Source organism: Primulina huaijiensis, chromosome 8 (genome assembly GCF_012295235.1).
Source record: "Primulina huaijiensis isolate GDHJ02 chromosome 8, ASM1229523v2, whole genome shotgun sequence".
Classification (NCBI taxonomy): Eukaryota; Viridiplantae; Streptophyta; class Magnoliopsida; order Lamiales; family Gesneriaceae; genus Primulina; species Primulina huaijiensis.
In genome coordinates, this window is record NC_133313.1 from 16,742,694 (window position 1) to 16,765,163 (window position 22,470).

Consider the following 22,470-nt stretch of genomic DNA (forward strand, 5'->3'; position numbering starts at 1 on the left):
GTAAAACTAAGTACTTTAAATTTTCATGCTTATTTGGGAATTTGTTTTTTTTTTTATACAAAAAATATATTAAATCAGATAAATATGTCATCCAAATGCATCTTCCATGAAAAGCCAACACTTGGTGAACTTACGTTGCATATTTGAATATCCAATATTGCATTACATATTATGAGTATCTCCTATATCAAATCAAGTATTTACAAACTCAAATTTGGTACTTCTCTTCCAAATGCATATTCCATGGAAATACCAACACATGGAGAACTTACGTTGCCTATTCGAATATCCAATATTTTAATACATATTGTGAGTATCTCATTTATGAAATCAAGTATTTGTCAACTCAAATTAGGTACTTCTCAAGTAAAACTAAGATGTACTTTAAAATTTTCATGCTTATTTGAGAATTTGTTTTTTTTAATAAAAAAATATTAAATGAGATGAATATGTCATTCAAATGCATTTTTCATTGAAATACCAATACTTGGTGAATTTACGTTGTCTATTCGAATATCCAGTATTTTAATACATATTGTGAGTATCTCATTTACGAAATCAAGTATTTGCAAACTCAAAATATGTATTTCTCAAATAAAACTAAGTACTTTAAAATTTACATGCTTAGTTGGAAATTTGATTTTTTTTTAAAAAAAATATTAAATGAGATGAATATGTCATCCAAATACACCTTTCATTAAAAGACAAACAATGACTGAATTTATGATCGTTCGAAGATCCAATATTTTCTTACACATTTGGAGTATTTAAAGAGCCAAATCAAGTATCTGGAACTTCAAAATAGATAATTTATATGTCAAAATAAGTACTTAATCTTATTTCATGATGAATGAGGAAATATTTTTTTTAAAAAATAAAATGACATGAATAATTCATGCATTTTTAATGAAAACCAACAATGACTGAATATATGATGATTGTTCGAAAATATAATATTTTTTTTACACATTTAGAGTATTCAAATAACAAAATCAATTATCTGAAACCCTATAATAGATACTAATATTTTGGTAGAGGGAAAACACACAATTAATTTGGTGGATAAAATTATATATTTATTTAAATAATAAAAAGGTAAAAATGTAAATTTATCTTTGTAAGGAGTTAAAAATAAGTTTGTAGTGTTGTCAGGTATTGATTTGTGATAGAAATCATCTAGATACTGAATCTTAAATCAAAGATGTACAGAGGTATTTTTTTAAAATTTGCCCAAAAAATAATGGGCATGGCACATAAGCTACAGTGTTGTTCCATTTCTGAAGCAACACTATTCACCATTCCCAATTTGAAGACGCAGAGTTAGAGATGTCCCACGCAGACTCCCTCTGCACGGTGAAGTCTGATGCCCTTTTTTAATTCTTTTATAATAATTAAATCCAACGATAAAATTTTAAATATAAAAATAATTAATTAAAATTAAAATAAACAATTATAAAAAAAATTAACAAAAAATAAAGGAGTGTGGGATAACTTGGCTGATGTAGAGGCTTCGATTTTTTTTAGAAATAGAAAATCATTAAAAAAATTTAAAAATAGAAAAAAATGATAAAAATCCCCAAGTACTAGTAACGACTATATTCTTCAATCTCTTATAAGTTTGCTTCATTATGCATTCAAAAAATTACAACTTATTGCACCTTCATCCAGGAAAAAATATTCATCTTTGATTTCATTCAATCCAAATATTAAATGGATTCATGGAACAATGATGATCTAAATTTTCATAGTCCAAACTTTTGTCAAGTCAATTCTCAACGGATTGGTATTTCTCAATCTCAATACATCGACGACCAAATGTTAAATCATATGTTCAGTCAATTTCAATTCTCGCAGAATCCAAATGAAAGCACTCATCCTGCTTCTGAAACCACATATTCTAAATCAGAAAAGGTAGGGAAAAAAGTTGTCATGACTGATGAGAGCGAATCTATAACTAGGAAACATTGGAAGAAAGACGAAGATGAAGGTCTTTTAAAGACATGGTGCAATGTTTCCACCAATCCGACACTTGACAATGACCAAAAAAACTATAGTTTCTAGAGAGTGGTTGAAAAAAAAAATAACCACGAGTTGCCTAGGGGGTGGAAAATTTGTACAAGAGACAATATGCATCAATATTTCACGGATGTTGCAAAAAGAATTTTTGCTTTTCGAAACAAACTAAGCAAACTAGAAGCCCTCAACCAAAGTGGATCGTCATTTAAGATGAAAGTGATCTCAATATTTTAACACAATATTTTATTTTAACTTAAATTCAACAAATTTCTAAATACATACTTTTTAGTATGCTCAATCTCAAACAACGTTTGAGCAGATTCAAGTATCCCAGGTCCAACGAAAAAGCTTGGTAAGTCTTGAGGGAATAACAAAAATGGAGGACACGGTCGTTCAACAAATTCAAAAGAGTTCTGACAAATGCGACCAAAATGTTGAAGAATATTGATAGTGAATCATCTTCATCTCCTTTCTGTATGCCAACTGATCCACCCACTGTGAGAATCTAGATTTCTGAGTCTTGTAATTAATTAATCATATATAAGATTTTGTTTTTAAAGTTAGTATTTGTATGAATTATCTACTCGAGACCATTAATTCGAATCAATAACTATATATTGATCAAGTCTGCAAACTATTAAAACTCTAGTACCATTTGCATGATATGACAATTATTATGGAAGGTTTTCCCCATAAAGTATATACACATATATGTAATAAAATATTACTTATTGTTTTATAGGTAGATACATGAGATTTCTTTTGGTAATCACTCACCAAGATTGGGAGCCAAATCAACCATGATTAGAACCAATTCATGTGACCGAAATTTTGGAGCTTGAGTGGCTGAAATTTTGCTCATGCAATCACCTAATAATTAGACCATCTAATCAACCTAAATCTAGACATCAATCCACCGATTAATTGAAGGGCTAACCACCAAAATTTAGGAGCCAATAATAGCCTTAATTCATGCTCCTCAACCACTATATATACGTGTGGTGTAGTGGAGGAAGAGGCACCACTTTTTCCTAGCATTTTCATCACATTTTTCGAGCTACTTACTTGGATGTGTAATTCATTGTGCTTCTTGAACTAATAGCAAGACTTCACTCCGTCCAACATTCACGTTTCATCATGTACTACTTTGTAAGTGGGTTTTTGCTATTTTGACACTTGTCCTTTGTAAGTGGGTTTTTGTCATATTATAATTTGCACACTTTTCCTCCGTGAGTGGGACTTTGTTATGTGTTTATTCTTTCGTAAGTGAGTTTTTGTTTGCCACACTTGTTCTTTGTAAGTGGGCTTGATTTAAAATCATGAAATTGTTATGTGCTCCTTCTTTTCTTTGAAATTTCGGTTGAGCACTGTTATTCGTTTTTCCCTTCTTGATATGATGATCATGTGGACTATGTTATGGCACTGTGAGGTTTCCACCGGATATGGGAGGGAATCCCAATATATGATATGACCTTTACGTGGTGAGGATGTAACCACTATATAGCATCGCCCCCTTAGAGGAGTAAAAATTAGGAACTGACGTTAGTAAACCATGGAAAGTAGATGAATCTCAGTACCTAAGAATAAGAAAGGATGTCTATGTTTATGAAGTATGTTGTACGAACTTATTTCTGCATGATATGTTCTTTCCTTCAAAATCATGTATGTTGTTATGTATGTGCTCGATCGGGCTCCCGCTTGCTGAGTATTTCCCAAAATACTCACCATTTACTTTTTCTCCCAGATAAGAACAAAGAGCAAATGGAAGAAGAGGAACAAGAGCAATTTTTGGGATGATAGAAGATTTCGAGATATCCACGAATTTTAAAGATTAGTTTATGTTTATCGTTTTTGCACTGTTAATACATTTTTTTTGGCATTCAAGTGGTAAAGACAACTATTTTTGTTGATTATGAGAAATAAATTGGTTTTGGTATATGCTGTACTATGAGGCTTGTTGTTTGGCGATTATGTGATTGTCGAATAATGCCAGTGTCGACTAAACCCCGGCCTCGGGACGTGACATTTAAGTGGTATCAGAGCCGTCATATTCATAATCTAGATGGGGAAATATTTTTCGAAGTAGTAATCCGATTTAAGGCCGAACTTACCTTTCGTAGAAAATTCCAAATTCAATTCCACCACTTGAACTGGCTAATGCTATTGCTTATCAGTTTCCGCAAGTAAGTGGGCATTGATTCTAGATTTTGATTAATGTTTGAAGTCCCAAGGCACTATTTAGAAGTTTTTAAACTTGGACATGTCTGATCTATTAATGATGCTATTCATCAGTGTCTCGATCTATTAATGATGCTAGTCATCAGTGTTTCCTCTGGTTTACCCTGCTTTCTTAGTAAATACCTTTCTGCTGTGGGTTTATTATGTGATTATTATAATTTTTGAAGTAATTTTTAGATATTTATTTTCGTTGGCTTGTAGTTTCTTTCGGTGAATGAGTTCCTTGTCTGCATATTTTTTTTCTCATCTGTAATTTTAATCACTAATCAGGTTGATGGGGTACATTTCTCTTCATTGGCACCAGGCATTAGTGAGGCTGCAATTCACCTTATTACAGTAAGTAAAGCATAAATTCTGATGCCTTTTATCTCTCTTCCTCCGTAGTTATTGTGCCCGGATCTGATTGTTGTCAAGCGAAGATTGTTTGTACAAATCATTGTTTCTTTAATTTTTGTGTACCACTTGATTTCATTCCAAATGATAATTTGCCTTTTGTATTTTTGCCAAATGCAGTCGCTTTGTTCTTGGAAGCCATGCAAAAGGACAACAGCAATGGAGGCCCTCCGAAATCCCTTCTTCCAGGTTGCGAGCTCTGTTTTGTATCTATTGTTAGAGTAGATGCCCTGTAAGCCAACTGTTGGCTGTGGAATTTATTGACTCAAGTGTAATAAACAATCTTTATTTTAATATAATTTAATTTTTAATGGTTTCGTTATACTTTATCTGTATACCCATGCAAGCAGCATAGATAAAGTCCTTGATTATGCTTTAATACAATTGAATCGTAATTCGATGTTGAAACTCATTTGTAAACACTGCATATTCTAAATTCGTTCCTAGTCGATTCATCCGCCTAAAACAGGGATAAAGGTCGCTTGAGCTCGAGACTAGCATCTGTGATGTTGTGTACTGCGTTTCTTGGTAAGGGCATGGAGATGTCCAAACATACAGATGGGTAGTCATATGATGATTATACCGAACAACCCTCCCTCGGACTTTCCAAGTGGTTATCATTCATCGAGAGGATAAGTCCGTGGTTATGATTGTACACCATTAGTCCTTACGACCCGGGACAACACTGAGGCTCTATATGCTAGGGCTGTGCTTTGACTCGTTTACCGGCTCCAGGAGAGTCATCAGGTGGCGAGGTTGGGTATAGTTGCGACACATATAGGAGCCAGTGCATTGTAGTCGGGGATTCACCGCTCACCTACGGGTGTGGATATCCTATGTGATCTGATGTAATAATAGTGCATGGAATCTCTGGCCAGAGTATGAGATGTACGTTGGAGAAAGAGTTCTCCAATAGTACACGCGATGCCACTATTATAGTTATCACATAGTTATCGAATTAATATGCAACCCTCGATGAACCAATGGTTGCAGATTCGATCGGGATATATGAGATGAAGGGACCGTACTGTACGTTAATCATAATCGACTGGTTCTTGCAGGCACTATCAGTGATACCTAGGGGATCATGGGGCGATGTTACTAGACGCTCTTACCATGATCCGATGGGTGCAATCAGAAATGAGTTCTGAGATTCTTGAACAAGGTGTTGATGAAAAGAATGGGGCTAATAGGGTAAGCCCGAATAAGAATAAATGTTATTCTGAATCACAAGGAGTTGTGAACCCACGGCTAGCTGTATCCCTGAACCATTGAGGGTCACACAAGCACTGGATCGTTTGTTCCCGTTGAGAGAATAAATTCAAGGAGTTGAATTTATATTATGATAGTTGAATTTATGATAATTAAATTTTGAGAAAATAAATTCAAGTAGTTGCATTTATGAGATAGTAAATTCAAGAAGTTGAATTTATGAAACTTGGAGAGAATAAATTCGAGGAGTTGAATTTATAAAATTTGAGAATTTAATTTATTAAACTCAAATATTGAGTTTATTAAATATTAAATTTTGGAGGTGATAAATTCAAGGAGTTGAATTTATAATTTAATTATTAAATTCAAATGTTGAATTTATAAGAGATTTAAATTAAATGTAATGGGTATATGTATAATGAGCTTGTAGGAGTACAAGACCAACATACATATTATTAAGGTTCTTAATTGGACTTTAAAAGATTAATTAATTAATTAAATTAGTTGGACTAGAATAATTAATTGATTAAACCTATTAAATATTTAATTTTATTAATGGACCCTAAGCTTATATATATGTGTATTAGGCTTAAGGTTAAAAATAATTCATTCAAAATTTTTTGAAAAACCCTAGCCTCCCATCATAGTGATTTTCGAAAATCACTTCCTTATCTCCCTCAATAATTTCGGCCACCTTGATTAGTTTTTGGGTTGAGCTGTCTCTCGATATTTTAATCTCCATCGTAAAACTTCTTCTAATTTTTCTAGTACAAATTAGAAAAAGAACAAATCATCTAGTCGTGGACCTGATTAGAAGTTTGAAGGAAGGAGTTTTTGAAGATCGTTCGTTGGGATTAATCAAGAGCTAGATCCGTCTATACCGGATTAGTTGGAGCAAGTGATTTAATTCACCAAAGGTATAAAATTCCAACGCCCTATGAATGTTTGATTATTAAACCATACGAGTGCCCAAACATAAATATATTTTGATTGTCAAAATAAAATAAAAATTTTAAAACTTCCTCTGCGTTTGGACGCGTAGAAAACCGGGATCCAACATCTATATATATCTTCTTTTCTTCTTTTGAAAGCCTGTTCCAAACCATATATGAATGTTTACTTTCGAATTCGAAGTGATGGAAGAGGTATCAGGTGATATTCTTGTTTTGCAATGTTACAGAATTGCTTTTATGTTCCTCCATCTTTGCTCTCTAAGGCTGCTATTGCAAGAACAACTCCTGGTCAGCCCTCTCAAAATTTTTCTTCCTGCGTCACTTAGCTGTTAAATATTATATTAAGGCAGTGGAGCGTTAAAACTTTAAGCTGTTGCAGCTGATACGCAGGGAGGTGTGGAGCAAAATTTGGGTAGGAGAAACCCCGGGAATTTATTCAACCGAAAGCCTGTGAACAATTATTCTCCTGCCAAGTCACAGGCATATCTGAGTCCAGGTGCAGCGTCTTTCATACAGTGTTCTCTAATAAATCTTTTAATTAAGGTAGAAGTTTTTTTTTTTTTGGTGTTGGGTGGAAAGATGTGTTCTAATGAATCAGATTGTTACCTGATTATTTTCTCTTCCCAGTCCCAGGTGTGCAAAGGAAGCTGGACTTGAATAATCAGGTAGTTTAAAAGTTAAGTTGATTCTCATGCTCAATGCCTATGAAGTGAAATGGTATATTTTGACTGTTCAGAATGCGACTAAGGCTGACAAGAACCTGAATAAACTATGTGAAGCAACAACCAAAATATCTGTCACCTGGAATGAATGGACCACGTAAGTTATAACTTATTCTATTACTACTCGTAGCTTACAAGTTGGAAATTGGAAATACCACATTCTGTCATTTGAAAATGGACCTGCAGACAGATATGGCATTCTGCATTCATTATGCATCATGCGGAGACTATGCTTTTTTCAATTCATCATTGACTTTTCTTATTTACCGCACTCAGTTTCCCCCTGAAGTTTTTCATCAATGCCTCGTGGATGTTTTAAACATGTGGGAGAATAACTTACTGCTGCATATTTAATCACTGGAAAACACAATTTGACTACTATATTGAACTGCATTCCCAGTTTTTGAACTTGAATGTTTTAAGCACTTGTTTAACAGCGGCGGCTAATAACTTGGGAACCTTGCACGGTGTTTCAGAAGCAACTGAGAAATTGGCAAAGTACTAATTGACAGTGGGCTCTGGTAAACCACTTGCAAAGCCTTTGGTGCCACCACCTATGAAGGCTGGAGGATGGCACGAGCATCCGAATCCATTCCTTCGACGATCGCAAGATTTAGTTCCTGAAAGAGGTGCTTATGCAAGGAAGGTAGCTTGACACTCATATACTAACTCAGCTTATATGTCTATTGGCAGACATACAGCAGTGTGTTGGTTTTAGTAATGTTTGTGCTAATAGCGCGCTATTTGCGCGCATATATCGTATGCGTGCTTCAGTCAGGTGTGTGCGAGTTTTTTTTTTTTTTTTTTTTTTTTTTTTTTTTTTTTTTTNTATTGGTTTGTAATAAGTACCCAAATCAAGATTATAGTTTGCGAGGTTGCAATAATAATTTCAAAATTTATGAAGTTGGATGTACTTCCCTTGATCTTCCAAGCGTACTGATTATTAATTTATTAGCTGCATTTTCCATTACCGGTTTCCTGAATTACTTTCAGTTAATTTAAAGAACCTTTCAACCGCGTATACACTCAAGTAATGTAGCATGTGCCCTGGTTAGAATTCATTATAGTTATTATTAATTTACCTCTATAAATTATTATTTTGAATATAAATTCTCAATCATTTATATATTAATTGATTATTGATTTTCATTTCAAGAACTGCAATCGGAAAAAAAAAAATTTACATTAGTCATTTTAAAAACTTGAACTGGATGGGTTCGCATCCCCTTACTTAATCAAGAACATCAAATTTATAATATTTTTATTAATTTACTAAAGTTATTAATTTACATGAATTAACTTTGAAATATAATAAACTATAATCTAATAAATAAATTTAACTCTTTCAATAGTATAATAATATTTTATCATTTAATATTTTTTCAATTAAATAAGTCAAACTATACCGCAAACTAAAAAAAAGTATATCACGCTACAAAGAAAGAAAAAAAGAATATCCCGGCCTGTGACAAAATTCTTTGTTATATTTTGTGTTTTAAATCCGGCTATATTTTATTCAAATAAACTCCGTTTGTACAAATTATTTAAAATTAAACGCACTAAACACCATATATAAACAAAAGTACATATATAAACAAAAGTACAATTGACGACATGGTTTTCTCATGCGTCATGGTTTGATTGTTCTACCCATCAGAGACAATTATTGCACATCAACAATATCATTATCAATAATTGTATTATTTGCAATCAATGAGAATCGAACTCATGATCTTGGATCTGATATTAATTGTAGGACCGAACACTTGACACTTTACCAAAAGCTATAGTTGATATTAATTATGCAACTCAAATATTTTAAAATGCATATTAATCCAAGTGTCATTGTTTTATCGCTCTACCTAGCAGAGATAATTATTACCCTTCAACATACTTTTTAATAATTTTTTCAAACGAAACTTGATTGATCAAATTGTAGCACACTTTGGAGCATGGCCTAGCTATTTTTTGTTTGACAAAAATTTTAAAAAAATAAAAAGGTAAAACATTTTTATCGCATTTTAATTTTTTTAAAAATTAAATTATAATTTTTTTCAAATTCTTGGTAGACTTGCCGGCTTTTTCCCCTCTGTATTACGTAGTAATTCAGATGCCTGGCAATTGAAAATTGGGGAAGTAAAATTAAAAATATTCAATCAAAATATTTTATTAGGTTCACTTCTTATTCACAAAATTGTGGTATTATGTCATACAAAATGTAATACACTTCATGTGAAAATGTGGTACTAAAAAAATTCTCAGAGATTGAAAACGAAAAAAATCGACGACTGTACCGTCATTGCGAAATCTGTCTTCATTTGATTAGATTATGGTATTTTAGCTGACGAACTGTGAAGATTCTGGCTCCACCGCCACCAATTCTGTGTAAAATTCCCTCTCTACTCTCTCTCTCTCTAGCTTATATGTGATTCCGTAATATTTGTGTGTGCGCGTACACGTTTTATTGTTTTTTTTTTTTTAAAAAAATTGTTTTTTATATTTGTGTACGTTTGTGTACAATTACAGAGTTGAGGACCGGGTTGCGGATATTCTCTGAACCATACTATTCTGTTTTAAAAATTTGAATTTTCCGTTTCAGGATTTTGGGAGCAGCAGATCGTTGCTGTTTGAGTCGACCCGGGAGAGAATTTGTGATTGGTTTTATGCGGGTTGGGTAGTGTTGTCTCTTTTTAAGTTTGAAGTGTTTGAATCTGGGCGGTGAATTTGAGTAATTGCCTTGTGAGTGGGCGATTTGATTCTTTTGTTATTCTTCACACACACACACACACACATATATATGTATATATTTGTCAATTTCTCAACTTTTGTTTTTGGGAAGTTTGTTTTTGAAATTGTCTTCTTTGCCTTCCTATGATTTTGTTGAGATTTCCGAAGCGAAGAGGTGGTCTTTGCCTCTGATATTTTTGGTGAATTTAGTTGCACCATATTAGAGGAGTGAACAGTAGATAGCTCCAAGATTAAGAGAAAAAAATTCAAAGTGAATTTTGACGAGAAACAGGAAGTTGGGAGAGATGTCGAATCCGAAGGTGGTGTATGAAGGATGGATGGTGAGATATGGACGCAGGAAGATTGGTAGATCATACATTCACATGCGATATTTTGTTCTTGAGTCTCGCTTGTTGGCCTATTATAAGAAGAAGCCCCAAGATAATGTGGTAAATGCAGTGAAATTTTATCTCTATTTCAGTTTTCTGGATTCTCTTAGAAATCCGTGATTGCCATTTCCATTTAGCAAAATATTGTTTCTCCACAAACACATTGTGGCGTGTTTATGGAAATCTAGGACTTGTTTTTTATTACGTGGTTCATATTCTAGGAGACTTTATTGGTTGACATGATTGTGATTATTCTTTTATATTTATCTTTTGTTTTAACCGTTGGAAATAATTCTACTCAACTCAATTTCTGGGCTGTGTTTCCTCCTTACATGACCAGGTTCCAATCAAAACCCTTTTGATAGATGGCAATTGCAGGGTGGAGGACCGGGGTTTGAAGACCCAGCATGGACATGTGAGCTATGTTTGATATATTTGTCTGTATATCTGTGTACCATGCCTTCAGAATCACTAAATAGTAAAAAGGGTATCCTTATGGTATTTGGTTTCTTGTCTTAATTTTATCCTTGCTGCACATTGGTGGGATGAGAAGTCACTGATTAAATGTTCGTTGTTTTTTGTTGGAGAAATATCTCCCACCAACAGTACTTCAATGCTCATAATTATGCAGTCTTAGCAAGATAAGCGAGTGTGTCCGGTATCACACTTTTGAAGTATTTTCATCTGAGTTTTAATTGCAAGGAAACATTTGATGATTAAAAGGCTTACATAAAGCACCACACATTTAGTTAGCAGTTTTAGATAAATCATATGTTTTATTGTAAGTCTTGATTCACTGTTTGTGAGGCAGGGAATGCTTGAAATGTCATTAAATATATTTCAAGGTCTTAGGGATGAATTTCATGTATGGTGTAAGGTTGATTAACGATCTGTGACAGAGTATCTCAGTGGTGTGAATCATGCCCAACAAAATGTGTTTCAGATGGCTGAAAGATCCAAAAATGCCAACAAAGTTTTGACTATGTTATGTTGAAAGAGTTGCATTACTGAAACCGTTCTCACATGTTTTCTTTCGTAGCTTACATTTTTTACTTGCGTCATTGTTTTGGCAGATGGTCTACGTGTTGTCTGTTTACAACAAGAAAGAGAAGTACCATCGAATGACGGTGCGTAACTTTTTAAAGCTTAATGAGACTTTAATATTGGTTTCACAGTTTTTTTGTGTATGTAACTGTTTTTGCCTGCACTGCACATGCAAAGAAATTTCATCCACAATTTCGTAATCTTTTACCCTTTTCAAATACATTGATAATGTGTTTGGACATGTTTACTGCACCTTTTGAGATCATTTAGAGCGATTAAAATAATATTGCACTTGTAGTCTGTTGTCAAATTATTTTTAAGATGTAACTTCTTCATTCAAATATTTACTTGTTGATCGCGTTAATGCATATACTATATTAAGTGAGATGCCCAATAAGTGTGATCTGTAAAATATACCAAAATTTGGTGTGAAGAGAATTATTCCAATATAACATATATTAAATTTTAAGGTTGATGTACAGATCACGAGCCAAGTGTTCTCTAGTTAAGTAGTTTTATATGATTCACGAATGTGTGTTGTTGTTTGTTCTCTTTAGTATGTGATTATGATTCTGTTTACTTGGAATTTAGATGCTTCATTCTTCCTTTGCTTTTCTAGAGTTACTTTTTGCTGTCGACTTTTGAATTTTTAGCAGCTGCTACTATCTCAGTTGTTTTTCTCTACTTGAATAATTTGTGATTTGAACTACTAGTTAGAGGGCAAGAATATCTGGAAGGCAGGCATAAGGGCAGTAAAGATGGGGGATAACCTAACTTTAACGTCTGCAAGTAGAGAAAATACCCTTTCTCCATTTATTTTTTGAAACAAAATAACGCTACAAGCTTTTCAACATAAGACATACGTAAGAAAATAATATGAATTAAATAACGAATTGAAAAAGGAGTTGTGTTGTATCCTAGTGTGTATTTACGAGTAAGAGATCAGCGTACTTTGGCATGAAATCATATTTGGAACACTTGGATATTTATATTTACGGTGTATATCAAAGAAATGACATGATGCGCCTAGTTCATGGGATACTGATTTTAAAATGTTAGCAAGGCTAATCATAGATGAGGAGGATTATGGACAATCTGGTCCATAGATGAATTACTATCTATACAAACAATATGCACCAAGGTCCCTTTTGGTAACTGTTCACTGAAGTTCCTCATTGAATTCTTTACTTATCTTTTATTGCCTGCAAACTTTAGTTTGGCATTATAGCGGTTTTACAAAATTGTGTCACATTTTCCAGATGGCAGCTTTCAATATTCAGGAGGCACTCGTTTGGAAAGAAAAAATTGAATCTGTTATTGATCAGGTCTTCTCATCTTATTACCACCTCTCAGTATTTACACTCCAGTCATTGCTCGTTTGATTTATTGAGCTCTTGTACCCTTACCCATGCAAATGTTTTATTTTCTTTTTTTATTTTGATATGGTGACATGCAGCATCAAGAGTCCCAAGCCACTAATGGCAACAAATATTATTCATTTGAATATAAATCTGGGATGGATAATGGGAGAAATGCTTCATCATCTGATCACGAGAGTCAGTAAGTATTATTTAGTATATTTACTAATATCAAAGGAGAATCTTCAATCATAGTTAATTACAAACAATAACCTAGCATGGCGCTCTTGTTAGTATGCTTATGCAAAAGTTTGCATTAAACTTTTGCTGAGCTATTTTTTTTAGAATGCTAATTTTCTTTTCTAGACCTCTATAAGAAATGGGTAAATTATAATTTCATGCAGGAAGGGAGTGGCTTAGTGGAGTTGTATTATGCTGCCAGAAAATTATTATGCTTAGAGAGAAAAACTGCATGAGTCTGGTTTTCTAAAGAAGAACACCAACCTCTTTGATTAGATTGTTAGTAAAATTGAATGTATTAGTTTGTTGATTAGTATTTCTGCACTAAAAGAAAATCCAAAACAATTTGTTAATGGAGATTGACTCCAGAATGTTAAAATTCAAAGATACATTTGAAATTTTGAATTAATGCCGAATCTTATTACGCGGTAGCTTCAAACAGTTCTACTGTGTTAGGAGAGCTAGTCAGAATTTAATGCACATATTTATTGAAGTTGGGGTTCTGGACTGGATAGAGCATATTTTGTTAGGTAAAAGAAATTACATCGCTACAACCATAATAATATCTTTGTGAATAACCAATTTGAAAACTTGATAAACATGATAGTCGTGTAAATCAAAATTTCAAGCAGACTTCTGGGAAAAATGAACATAGACATTTAAACTCCCATTTTTACTGTTGTTCCAGCAGTCTCCTCTATCTTGTTAGCTGAGAGAGTGGTTCTCGAGTGTTCAGTTGGTGTACCCATGTTCTTTCATAGTGTATTTTAATATTTGGCGAGCCTCTTTTAGATTTCTCTGTTACGGTTTCTCGATGATTTTCTGACAATATCCTTTTGCAATTCCTGAGGATGCGTAGGCTATTACATTTAGTTTTTTTTACCAAACTCCTTTTATTATACATGGATATCTTCCTAATATTAACTGTTTATCGGATAATTCTGATTTATTGCTTCTCAACGGATTTTTTTATCGCCTCAGAAGAACCACTTAAAACAAATGTTACTTCACATATTACTTGGTCTGATTGACATCCCATTTTTATTATAGGTTTAGTGCCGCCGAAGACGAAGATGATTCTCATTCACATATTATGCGAAGAACAACGATAGGAAATGGTGTTCCCTGGCTTCTATCTTGTCTTGGGTTCCATAGACTTGTTGCAATCTTCACTGAATTTAAATTACTAATTTTCATTTGACAGGTCCCCCCGAGTCTGTTTTTGACTGGACGAAGGAATTAGATTCTGACTTAGCGAATCAAAATTCAAGCAATCAAGCATTTTCTAGAAAATATTGGCGTCTTCTTCAGTGCCAAAATGGTTTGTTGTTGTTACTAATTGACTTAATTTGTGATATACGAGTAAAATTAAAAATCTTATACTGCATTTTTTAAACAATGTTTTTTTAATGTGAATTTTAGGTCTTCGGATTTTTGAAGAGCTTCTTGAAGTGGATTTCCTTGTAAGGATATTCTAATATCGACGTCTCAATTATAATATTGTTGCCTAAAAAAAATATCTACGTCTCAATGTGCCTAAATGAATTAGCTGGACATTTTTTTTTGATTTCTCATATAGTTTATTGGTACAGCCAAAGAGTTGTAGTAGAGCAATGAAAGCCGTTGGGGTAGTGGAGGCTACTTGTGAGGAAATATTTGAGCTAGTCATGAGCATGGATGCAACACGATGCGAGTATGTTCTTTTCATTATTTACTCAACATTTGCTTGGAAAATTCTTGCTATTGTGTGTTTGTTACCCGTTGAAATAGATTGACTTGGATGAGATCTGAATTATTTTCATGCAATCAGACCAAAAGAAGATAATGTCTTTGTCAAAAATTTACGTGTTAGAGTTGCAGGATTTGTTGCACACATTGACAAAAATCTATTTTTATGCAGGTGGGATTGCAGTTTCCAGTACGGTAGCTTAGTTGAAGAAGTTGATGGTCATACTGCTATGTTATACCACAGGCTTCAATTAGACTGGTTTCCAATGTAATATGTCGTCATAAATTTCTTTTAGTCCAATCTGTGCATGTTCTTCTGTTGCCATTTTAAGTTTCGTGCTGCAATAGTTATTAGGCGTGGTTACTTCATAGTAGCCTTAAGTTTTTTGGATCATATTGTATTTGAGTATCATTTTATCACTTTTACCAGTTCTTTTTTTTTTCACTGAATTTTGTGCTTGGCTGACCTCTACTTACCATGATGAGAAAAGGGGTGTGATTTTTCTTCTTCTTGGTTTAAGTAGGGGTGCAAGTTTTTTGTTCTGCGTGGAAGTACTGTATCAGATGCTGGTTATGGATCCTTTAATGTTTATTCTCTTGATCCCAAGATAGTTTTTCCGATTTTCTTGATTCCTCTGTCACTTTCTGCCCTTTTATATGGAGCTGCTTTATGATCTAATGAAATTTATTTAACAGTTGTTCTTTTTGTTTTACGTTGTTTTCTGGTCGAAGTAGATGGTTTTATGTAGTTAAAACAGTTTAGTAGTGACCTGAGCGATGTAAATTGTCCACCTTTTGCCAAAATATTCATAAGTATTATTTAGATGGCTTACTTATTTTTCAGTTATGTCATCTGTTGTTTTCTAATATAATAACACTCCTTCATTTTATTGTGTAATAATACAACAGGTTTGTATGGCCTCGTGATCTCTGCTATGTACGCTACTGGCGTCGAAATGATGATGGGAGTTATGGTAAACCTTTCTGATGGTTTTCCCTTGTTTATGTGCTTTGAGTTTCACTTTTTCCTGTATATCAGTTCTCCTTGTTTCATCCAAACTTCCTCGTCATTGTGCAGTTGTGTTATTTCGTTCCAGGGAGCATGATAATTGTGGTCGACAACCAGGATTTGTGCGAGCTAATATTGAGAGTAACCACTTCACTGCTAAATCAACAAGTTTCCTAGAACTATTTACAAGATCCAGTGTTGACATAATGGAATTTTTATCATATTTCCTTCTAGAATAATTCTCATGCCCTAAGGCTCACCTCCTGCCAATTTCAGGTGGAGGATTTAACATTTCACCTATGAAACCCCGTAATGGGAGACCCAGAACACAAGTTCAGCATCTTATGCAGATTGATCTAAAAGGATGGGGAGTGGGATATGTTTCATCATTTCAGCAGCACTGTCTTCTTCAGATGTTAAATAGTGTTGCTGGTGAGATCTTATTTTTTAGTGGTTTGTACTTTTTGAATTGATGTGTCTTGTCTTTTGCAGTTTTGGATTTGTTTTTCGTGAACTGTAACTGCCCATATAGCATTTTGGCCTTCTCATTCCCCATTCATTCATTTTTCATTTGCCGTAGTTGATCAATTTTTTCAGAAGGGCCCTGTCGTTTGTTGGCGAAAAATTAAGGTTGAACTTCTAAGACTTTGAGATTCCTGGTTTGAGAGTTTCTAGGGCTTTGAGATTTCCGCTTCAAGTTCTTCAGAATATACTTGTTTGATTCTGGCCAACTTATTCATCACCTTTTCATTTTGAAAAAAGAAACTTTAAAATATTGTTTAGTATGTAACTGCTGAGGGAAGCTCTTGTTTGTGAAGCCATCAGTCTTTGCAAATACTTTATCATAATTTGGTTAATTGGAATAATAAACCCGAAAAGGCCATTTGTGCCATATGCCTCATTTTATCTTGTACATTGTCATACCCTCTGCCTAACAGTTGCTTTTCCCTTTAAGTCCTGGATGTGCCTTTCCTTCTGTATAGGAGGAAAGATCAAGTGCTTCCAACCCGCTCAACCCATACCAGTTATCTAAAAGAAAATAAAAGGTAACACCAAAGTCTGGCCCGATTTCCATCTATTGTCAACCTCCTTCAGTGTGACATTAGGTAGTTGTTGTAAGCCCCTCTTCCACAAACACCAATTGTCTGTTGTCAGTGCCTGAAATCTGCCTTCATTACCCATTCAGATGACATTCTTTTTCCTCATCCCACTATCATGATACCTCCAGCCATCTCGAGCATTTTCATCTTCATCTTCTCCTTGGCCTCAACTTTGTTCTGAGTGGGACAACTGACAAAGCATTCCTTTTCTGAATACTAGATCCATGTATAATTCAGAATTTTTCTTTTGAAATTCCACTATAAAATTATAATTACGGATGAGGGGCATGCCATGACATGTCCCTACCCTTGAAATTTCCCTCTTTGGTAAATCCAGATCTATTTTCTTGATTAAAAGTTCCCCTGGTGAATTTCTTCTCTACAATGGTGATAAATTTTCATTTTTCACTGTTACAGGATTGCGAGAATACTTTTCTCAAACTGATGAAAGGACTGCAGCTCCTAGAATTCCTGTTATGGTCAACATGACTTTGGTTTCCAGTTCTTCGAAGAAGGGCCAAAAAACTTCTTCTGTTCGCCGCAGTCCTTCTCTTGAACAAATATATGCAGCAAATAAAAATGCTTTGTTGATGGATGAATTCTCTGATGAGGATGAAGATTTGCAGGGAAATGATCAGGAGGTTTGTCCTATGCCTGCGCTTTATGAGAACCACACAAGTTTATAAAGTTGTCTTTCTTTTGCAATTTCATTTTTGTTTCATTTAGTTTACAATATTGCAGGTTTTGCCCTCTGCCGTTGAGGTTGAAGATAGAAGAACAGGTAGATAAAATTTACTTATTATCTGTAATTTCTGATCATGTACTATTGTTTAACTAATGGGAACTGAAATATATTTGCAACTCTATATTTTTTTAAGCATATGAAGAAGAACCTCAAAACCAAATAGATCTGTCTATTTTCTCTGGTAATCTTCGTCGTAATGATAATGATAAGGCTCGGGACTGTTGGACATTATCTAATGGAAACAACTTCAGAGTTCGTAGCAGGAATTTTTGCTATGACAAATCAAAGGTATTTTATTATTTCTTGTTTAATGCACACATTCTGATAGTGTTTTAAGTAGCCTACTGTCACTTTTTGACCTTACATCATTTCCGCCACATTTCTTCAAAGATTCCTGCAGGTAAGCATCTTATGGATCTTGTTGCTGTAGATTGGTTCAAAGATACCAAACGGATGGATCATGTTGCCAGACGCCATGGTTGTGCAGCACAAGTAAGCTTCTCTAGTGGCGACCAGTGGCTGCATTCATTTCATTTAATGCTGCTATTTTTTTTGATTGGTCAATTCTTTTAAGTTAGTTAAATACTTAAATTATAATCCGCTTCTAATTAACTTTTACTGAAATTTTTAATCTCGTATGATCTGGTTTGTGTTTCTTTTTTCAGATTGCTTCAGATAAAGGACATTTCTCTATTGTTTTCAATTTGCAAGTGAGTTGATGCCATTTTTGTTATCAATTCTAGTAATTTGATCTGGTGCTGTGGATTTCTAAAATTTTCACTCTCCTCTCGCAGGTACCTGGATCAACCCACTATAGCATGGTCTTTTATTTCGTCGCTAAAGAATTAGTACCAGGATCTCTCTTGCAGCGGTTTGTTGATGGGGATGATGAGTTTCGCAATAGCAGACTGAAGCTTATTCCATCGGTACCCAAGGTATCTCTCATCTTGTTACTCCTTTGCATAGACATGTAGATATGGAGAGATGTAAACGAACCAAGTTGAGCCGAATAGTATCGGGCTCAAGCTCTGCTGATTATTCGAGCTTGGCTCGTTTTGAGATTACTAAGTTCGCGAATAGCTCGAGCTTGGTTCGTTAATAGCTCGTTTATCATGATTAACGAATCTGGCTCGAGCTCTATTCGTTAAGCGGGTTCATTTTTGAGCTCGTCAAACATATAATTGAGCTTCAGTTTGAGCTCTTTAAAAATAAAATCGAGCTCGAGTATACAATAGAATATATCTCTATAAACTAATTCTAAACTAGACAGTAAAGAATAATTCATTTATTAATAATCAAAACGACAAACTTAACAAGAACAAAACATAAACTCAATACATAAGTGAATATAAAAAATACATCTGACTTTCAAAATAAAAATAACACCATCATAAAATCTAATACCAAATTTTTATTAAAGAAAAGTCTTAAAAAAATTGAATAAATTGTTTCAGTTTGTTTTTAGTATTTTAACTATATCATCTCGATAAAATATACGAACGATCTCGAACGGATTTTTTACCAAGCCGGGCTTCGAAGTTACAACGGCTTGATTTGTTTACATCACTATAAATATGTATGTTAAGGGAACCCGCTTCATCAACTGTTCAATAACCACCTTTTTGCCCTTGACACTTCTCCTTGTATCATTTGTAATGGAAATCCATGTGTGTGAAAGTACACTCACCATTCGGATTATTTTTTATTTTACAGGAACACTTGTTGCGATTATTGTCCTTATTGAGATCTCCCCTGCATCTTTTTTCCCTCTAATTTAATCTTTTTGTGAATTTTACTATATCTTACAACTATGATCATAGGGCTCTTGGATTGTACGTCAGAGTGTTGGAAGCACCCCATGTTTACTTGGAAAAGCAGTCGATTGCAACTATATTCGTGGTCCCAAGTACTTAGAAGTAAGATTCTGTTGTGGTTTTTAAACATCTTCTACATGTTTTAAATTCAATTCAACGAGGGCATTTTGAGTCATATCACCTGAAACTTTTCATTTCTGATATTTCTGTAGATTGATGTTGATATCGGTTCTTCCACTGTGGCAAATGGAGTCCTGGGGCTTGTAATCGGTGTGATTACAACACTTGTCGTTGACATGGCTTTTCTTGTACAGGTATTTTCTTAACTGATATCTCATGTTGCTGATGGATGTAAACTCCGCGATTTGAATTTTTTCTTAAGAATTTTTGTTTTTTCTTTGGCGGACGTTTCATTAGGTCCCTAATTTGTAATCTAGAAAACTGGGTTAAGTTACAGAAAGGGGATGTTGTATAGTTACTGGAGAATGAGAGTATGCAGATCGGCATCACACAAGCCTTCGTCCAATACTAGTTGAGTTTGGCTAAAAAGAACTCGCATCCCATCATGCATTTCTGTGAACTTAAAGTCTCAGTGTTTTTCATATCATTTAAATTCCTCTATATCGTGCTAGTTAATTTTGGTATCTCTCTCATGTTATATGAATATTCAGTCTAGTAGATTCTGATATTGATTTGTCCTGAACATGTGCCGAAACCATCTTCAATTTTTAGCCTTGATCTTATTTTGAGTCGCTCCGACCTTCACCTTCTCTAATATTTTCATTTCTATTTTAATTCACGCTTGAATTATCGCTCATTTATGTTACAATTCACATTTTGGCTACACTTTTATCATGAATATGATGCCTTTTCTTGTGCTCTTTGAAATACACGCAAACCATAATTCTTCCAGATCAATATATCAAAACAAAACCAGATGATCATGCCCCTGACAAGTTTTCTGAACTTCTTGACATTCTCAGGCTAACGCCACTGATGAGTTGCCCGAGAGGCTAATAGGTGCTATCCGAGTTTCTCACATAGAATTATCCTCTGCGATTGTTCCGAAACTTGAAACAGATACCTCAGATTCAGTTAAATGATGGTGACTGTCTATATTAAGATTATATACCGTACCATATATTTCAAACACAGTCATTGCATTCATCACTTTGATTGAATCTCCAATGCAGACGATTTTTCGCAAAAACAACACTTAAAGTCTATGAAATGCGAGTGGTGGCTAAGCTTTAACTCATTGTGCAAGTAAGTATGCATATGCAGACTTTTTTGCACTTCAATTGCCACCCTACTGCTACATACAATTGCTAGGTACGAGTGTATTAATCTACCATACAAGATACATACACTAAACGCAGGCAGTGGCGGGTTAAACCAGAAGCCAGCAGTAATGACCGCCCATTTTTAAATAAATTTCTTGTAGTTTTTGTAAAAGTGACAGATTTATCCTCTTTACCATAAAAAAGAACTTTATTGCATGTCCTTCAAATCTGAGTTTGCCCATGATGTATTCAGATTCTTGTACATAAACATATGGATTGTTTCTTTCCCTTATTTTGGTTTATACATAATCTGAGTTACTCTGAATTACTGGCTAATACTTTCACCATAAACATATGGATTGTTTCTTAATGTATTGCGTATGGAAGCACGTTGAACATTTTTTAAAAATTTAGTAAAAAGTAAAATTATATGCAGAGAAAATATATCTTATTCATCATAGTTTTTAGTATATATATTGTATTAAAATGAATTCTTGTTACTGAAATGATAAAATAAACAAATTATTTGTTAGCAAGTCTCTATCGATTTTTTGTTGTTTTCTCCATTCCAATTGGATTTGGTGTTTTGTATGACTTTTCACATGATAGTTTCCAAATGGATTTGGGCACAACAATTCTATTCTCCATCATAATTGCAAGTCCTTGCATATGAACTGTTAAAGAACACAACAACAATAAGGCGGTTTGACGAATGAAAAAACAGAATGAATACCAAGTAAAACAAGAAGGTTCTTGGAACAATATGAAAAAAAAAATTTAAATTTATATAAAAATATTTAATGGACTTAAAATGTTTTTCAAATGAAAAAAATATAATTCAAAATTATACATAAAAAATTCTATTATTAGTTTTTATTTTTTTCATTATATAAATTTTTTGTGGCATAACCATTATCGTTGTTATTTGATAAACTAATGTCTAATTTGAAGTGAACTATTGCAATTAAACTAATGGAAAAGTTGTATTTGATCGAGGTATATGCGATGAAAGTATTTTATTATACCTTAATCATAACCGATTGGTTATTGCGGTCAATATTAGTGATACATAGGAGATCATTGGGTGATGCTACTAGACGCTCTTATCATGATTCGATGAGTCAATCGGAAAAAAATCCTGATATTCTTATCATCAAGGAATTGATGCATAGAATGTGACTAATTAGAGTGAGGCTGCATAAGTGACGAACATTGTTCTGAATCACAAATAATTACGAACTCACATCTACTTGTATCCCTGAATCATTGACGGTCGCACGAGTTTTGGTTTTCTTATCCTGTTGAGATAGTCAAATACAAAAAAATTGAATTTGGCAATAGAAGTTTGATATGATAGAATGTTTAGCTTATAAAAACGTTTATAAGCATATTCAATTTTAGGAAATTTTTAGATATAACACACCTACTAAAACAGTATGGAGAATGCAACCACCAAAATAGCGTGAAAGTGTTCCAAAATTGGCAATTACCATAATCAA

At 33.8% G+C, this 22,470-nt stretch overlaps 2 protein-coding genes across 5 annotated transcripts; both read left to right on the forward strand.

Moving 5' to 3' along the window:
- The first annotated feature begins 3,963 nt into the window (after positions 1-3,963).
- On the forward strand, positions 3,964-8,222 carry LOC140982118 (cyclin-dependent kinase F-4-like). The gene is made up of 9 exons (XM_073448536.1): positions 3,964-4,035; positions 4,137-4,199; positions 4,525-4,590; positions 4,768-4,836; positions 7,040-7,100; positions 7,192-7,308; positions 7,446-7,477; positions 7,549-7,631; positions 7,972-8,222. Exons 1-9 carry the CDS (start codon positions 3,964-3,966, stop codon positions 7,979-7,981), a joined length of 573 nt encoding a protein of 190 aa, XP_073304637.1. The 3' UTR covers positions 7,982-8,222.
- Positions 8,223-9,830: 1,608 nt separating this feature from the next.
- LOC140982791 (protein ENHANCED DISEASE RESISTANCE 2-like) lies at positions 9,831-21,190 on the forward strand. 4 transcript variants are annotated; one of them, XM_073449499.1, is made up of 25 exons: positions 9,831-9,919; positions 10,134-10,273; positions 10,472-10,710; positions 10,991-11,065; positions 11,724-11,777; positions 12,954-13,019; positions 13,151-13,254; positions 14,343-14,410; positions 14,497-14,613; positions 14,715-14,755; positions 14,885-14,985; positions 15,193-15,288; positions 15,930-15,994; positions 16,099-16,170; positions 16,306-16,461; positions 17,547-17,770; positions 17,871-17,910; positions 18,008-18,162; positions 18,265-18,366; positions 18,540-18,584; positions 18,669-18,809; positions 19,695-19,790; positions 19,901-20,002; positions 20,672-20,793; positions 20,882-21,190. In XM_073449499.1, the coding sequence occupies exons 3-24, from the start codon at positions 10,567-10,569 to the stop codon at positions 20,789-20,791; spliced, it is 2,184 nt and encodes a 727-aa protein (XP_073305600.1). In that variant the 5' UTR covers positions 9,831-9,919; positions 10,134-10,273; positions 10,472-10,566; the 3' UTR covers positions 20,792-20,793; positions 20,882-21,190. The 4 variants fall into 4 exon arrangements, with proteins under 4 accessions (XP_073305600.1, XP_073305597.1, XP_073305599.1 ...); XM_073449496.1 differs by having other exon boundaries at positions 10,134-10,710; XM_073449498.1 differs by lacking the exon at positions 20,882-21,190 and having other exon boundaries at positions 10,134-10,710; positions 20,672-20,869.
- The last annotated feature ends 1,280 nt before the right edge of the window (positions 21,191-22,470 follow it).

What these genes read in the sequence shown, in the direction of transcription:
- LOC140982791 (XM_073449496.1), top strand. Translation starts at nt 10,567, where the DNA reads ATGTCGAATCCGAAGGTGGTGTATGAAGGATGGATGGTGAGATATGGA. An exon ending in AAGAACAACGATAGGAAATG is followed by an intron (nt 14,411 to 14,496) that starts GTGTTCCCTGGC and finishes TTCATTTGACAG; the next exon opens with GTCCCCCCGAGTCTGTTTTT. An exon ending in ATGGATGCAACACGATGCGA is followed by an intron (nt 14,986 to 15,192) that starts GTATGTTCTTTT and finishes ATTTTTATGCAG; the next exon opens with GTGGGATTGCAGTTTCCAGT.
- LOC140982118 (XM_073448536.1), top strand. Translation starts at nt 3,964, where the DNA reads ATGAGGCTTGTTGTTTGGCGATTATGTGATTGTCGAATAATGCCAGTG. An exon ending in CTAAACCCCGGCCTCGGGAC is followed by an intron (nt 4,036 to 4,136) that starts GTGACATTTAAG and finishes TACCTTTCGTAG; the next exon opens with AAAATTCCAAATTCAATTCC. An exon ending in TTGCTTATCAGTTTCCGCAA is followed by an intron (nt 4,200 to 4,524) that starts GTAAGTGGGCAT and finishes ATCACTAATCAG; the next exon opens with GTTGATGGGGTACATTTCTC.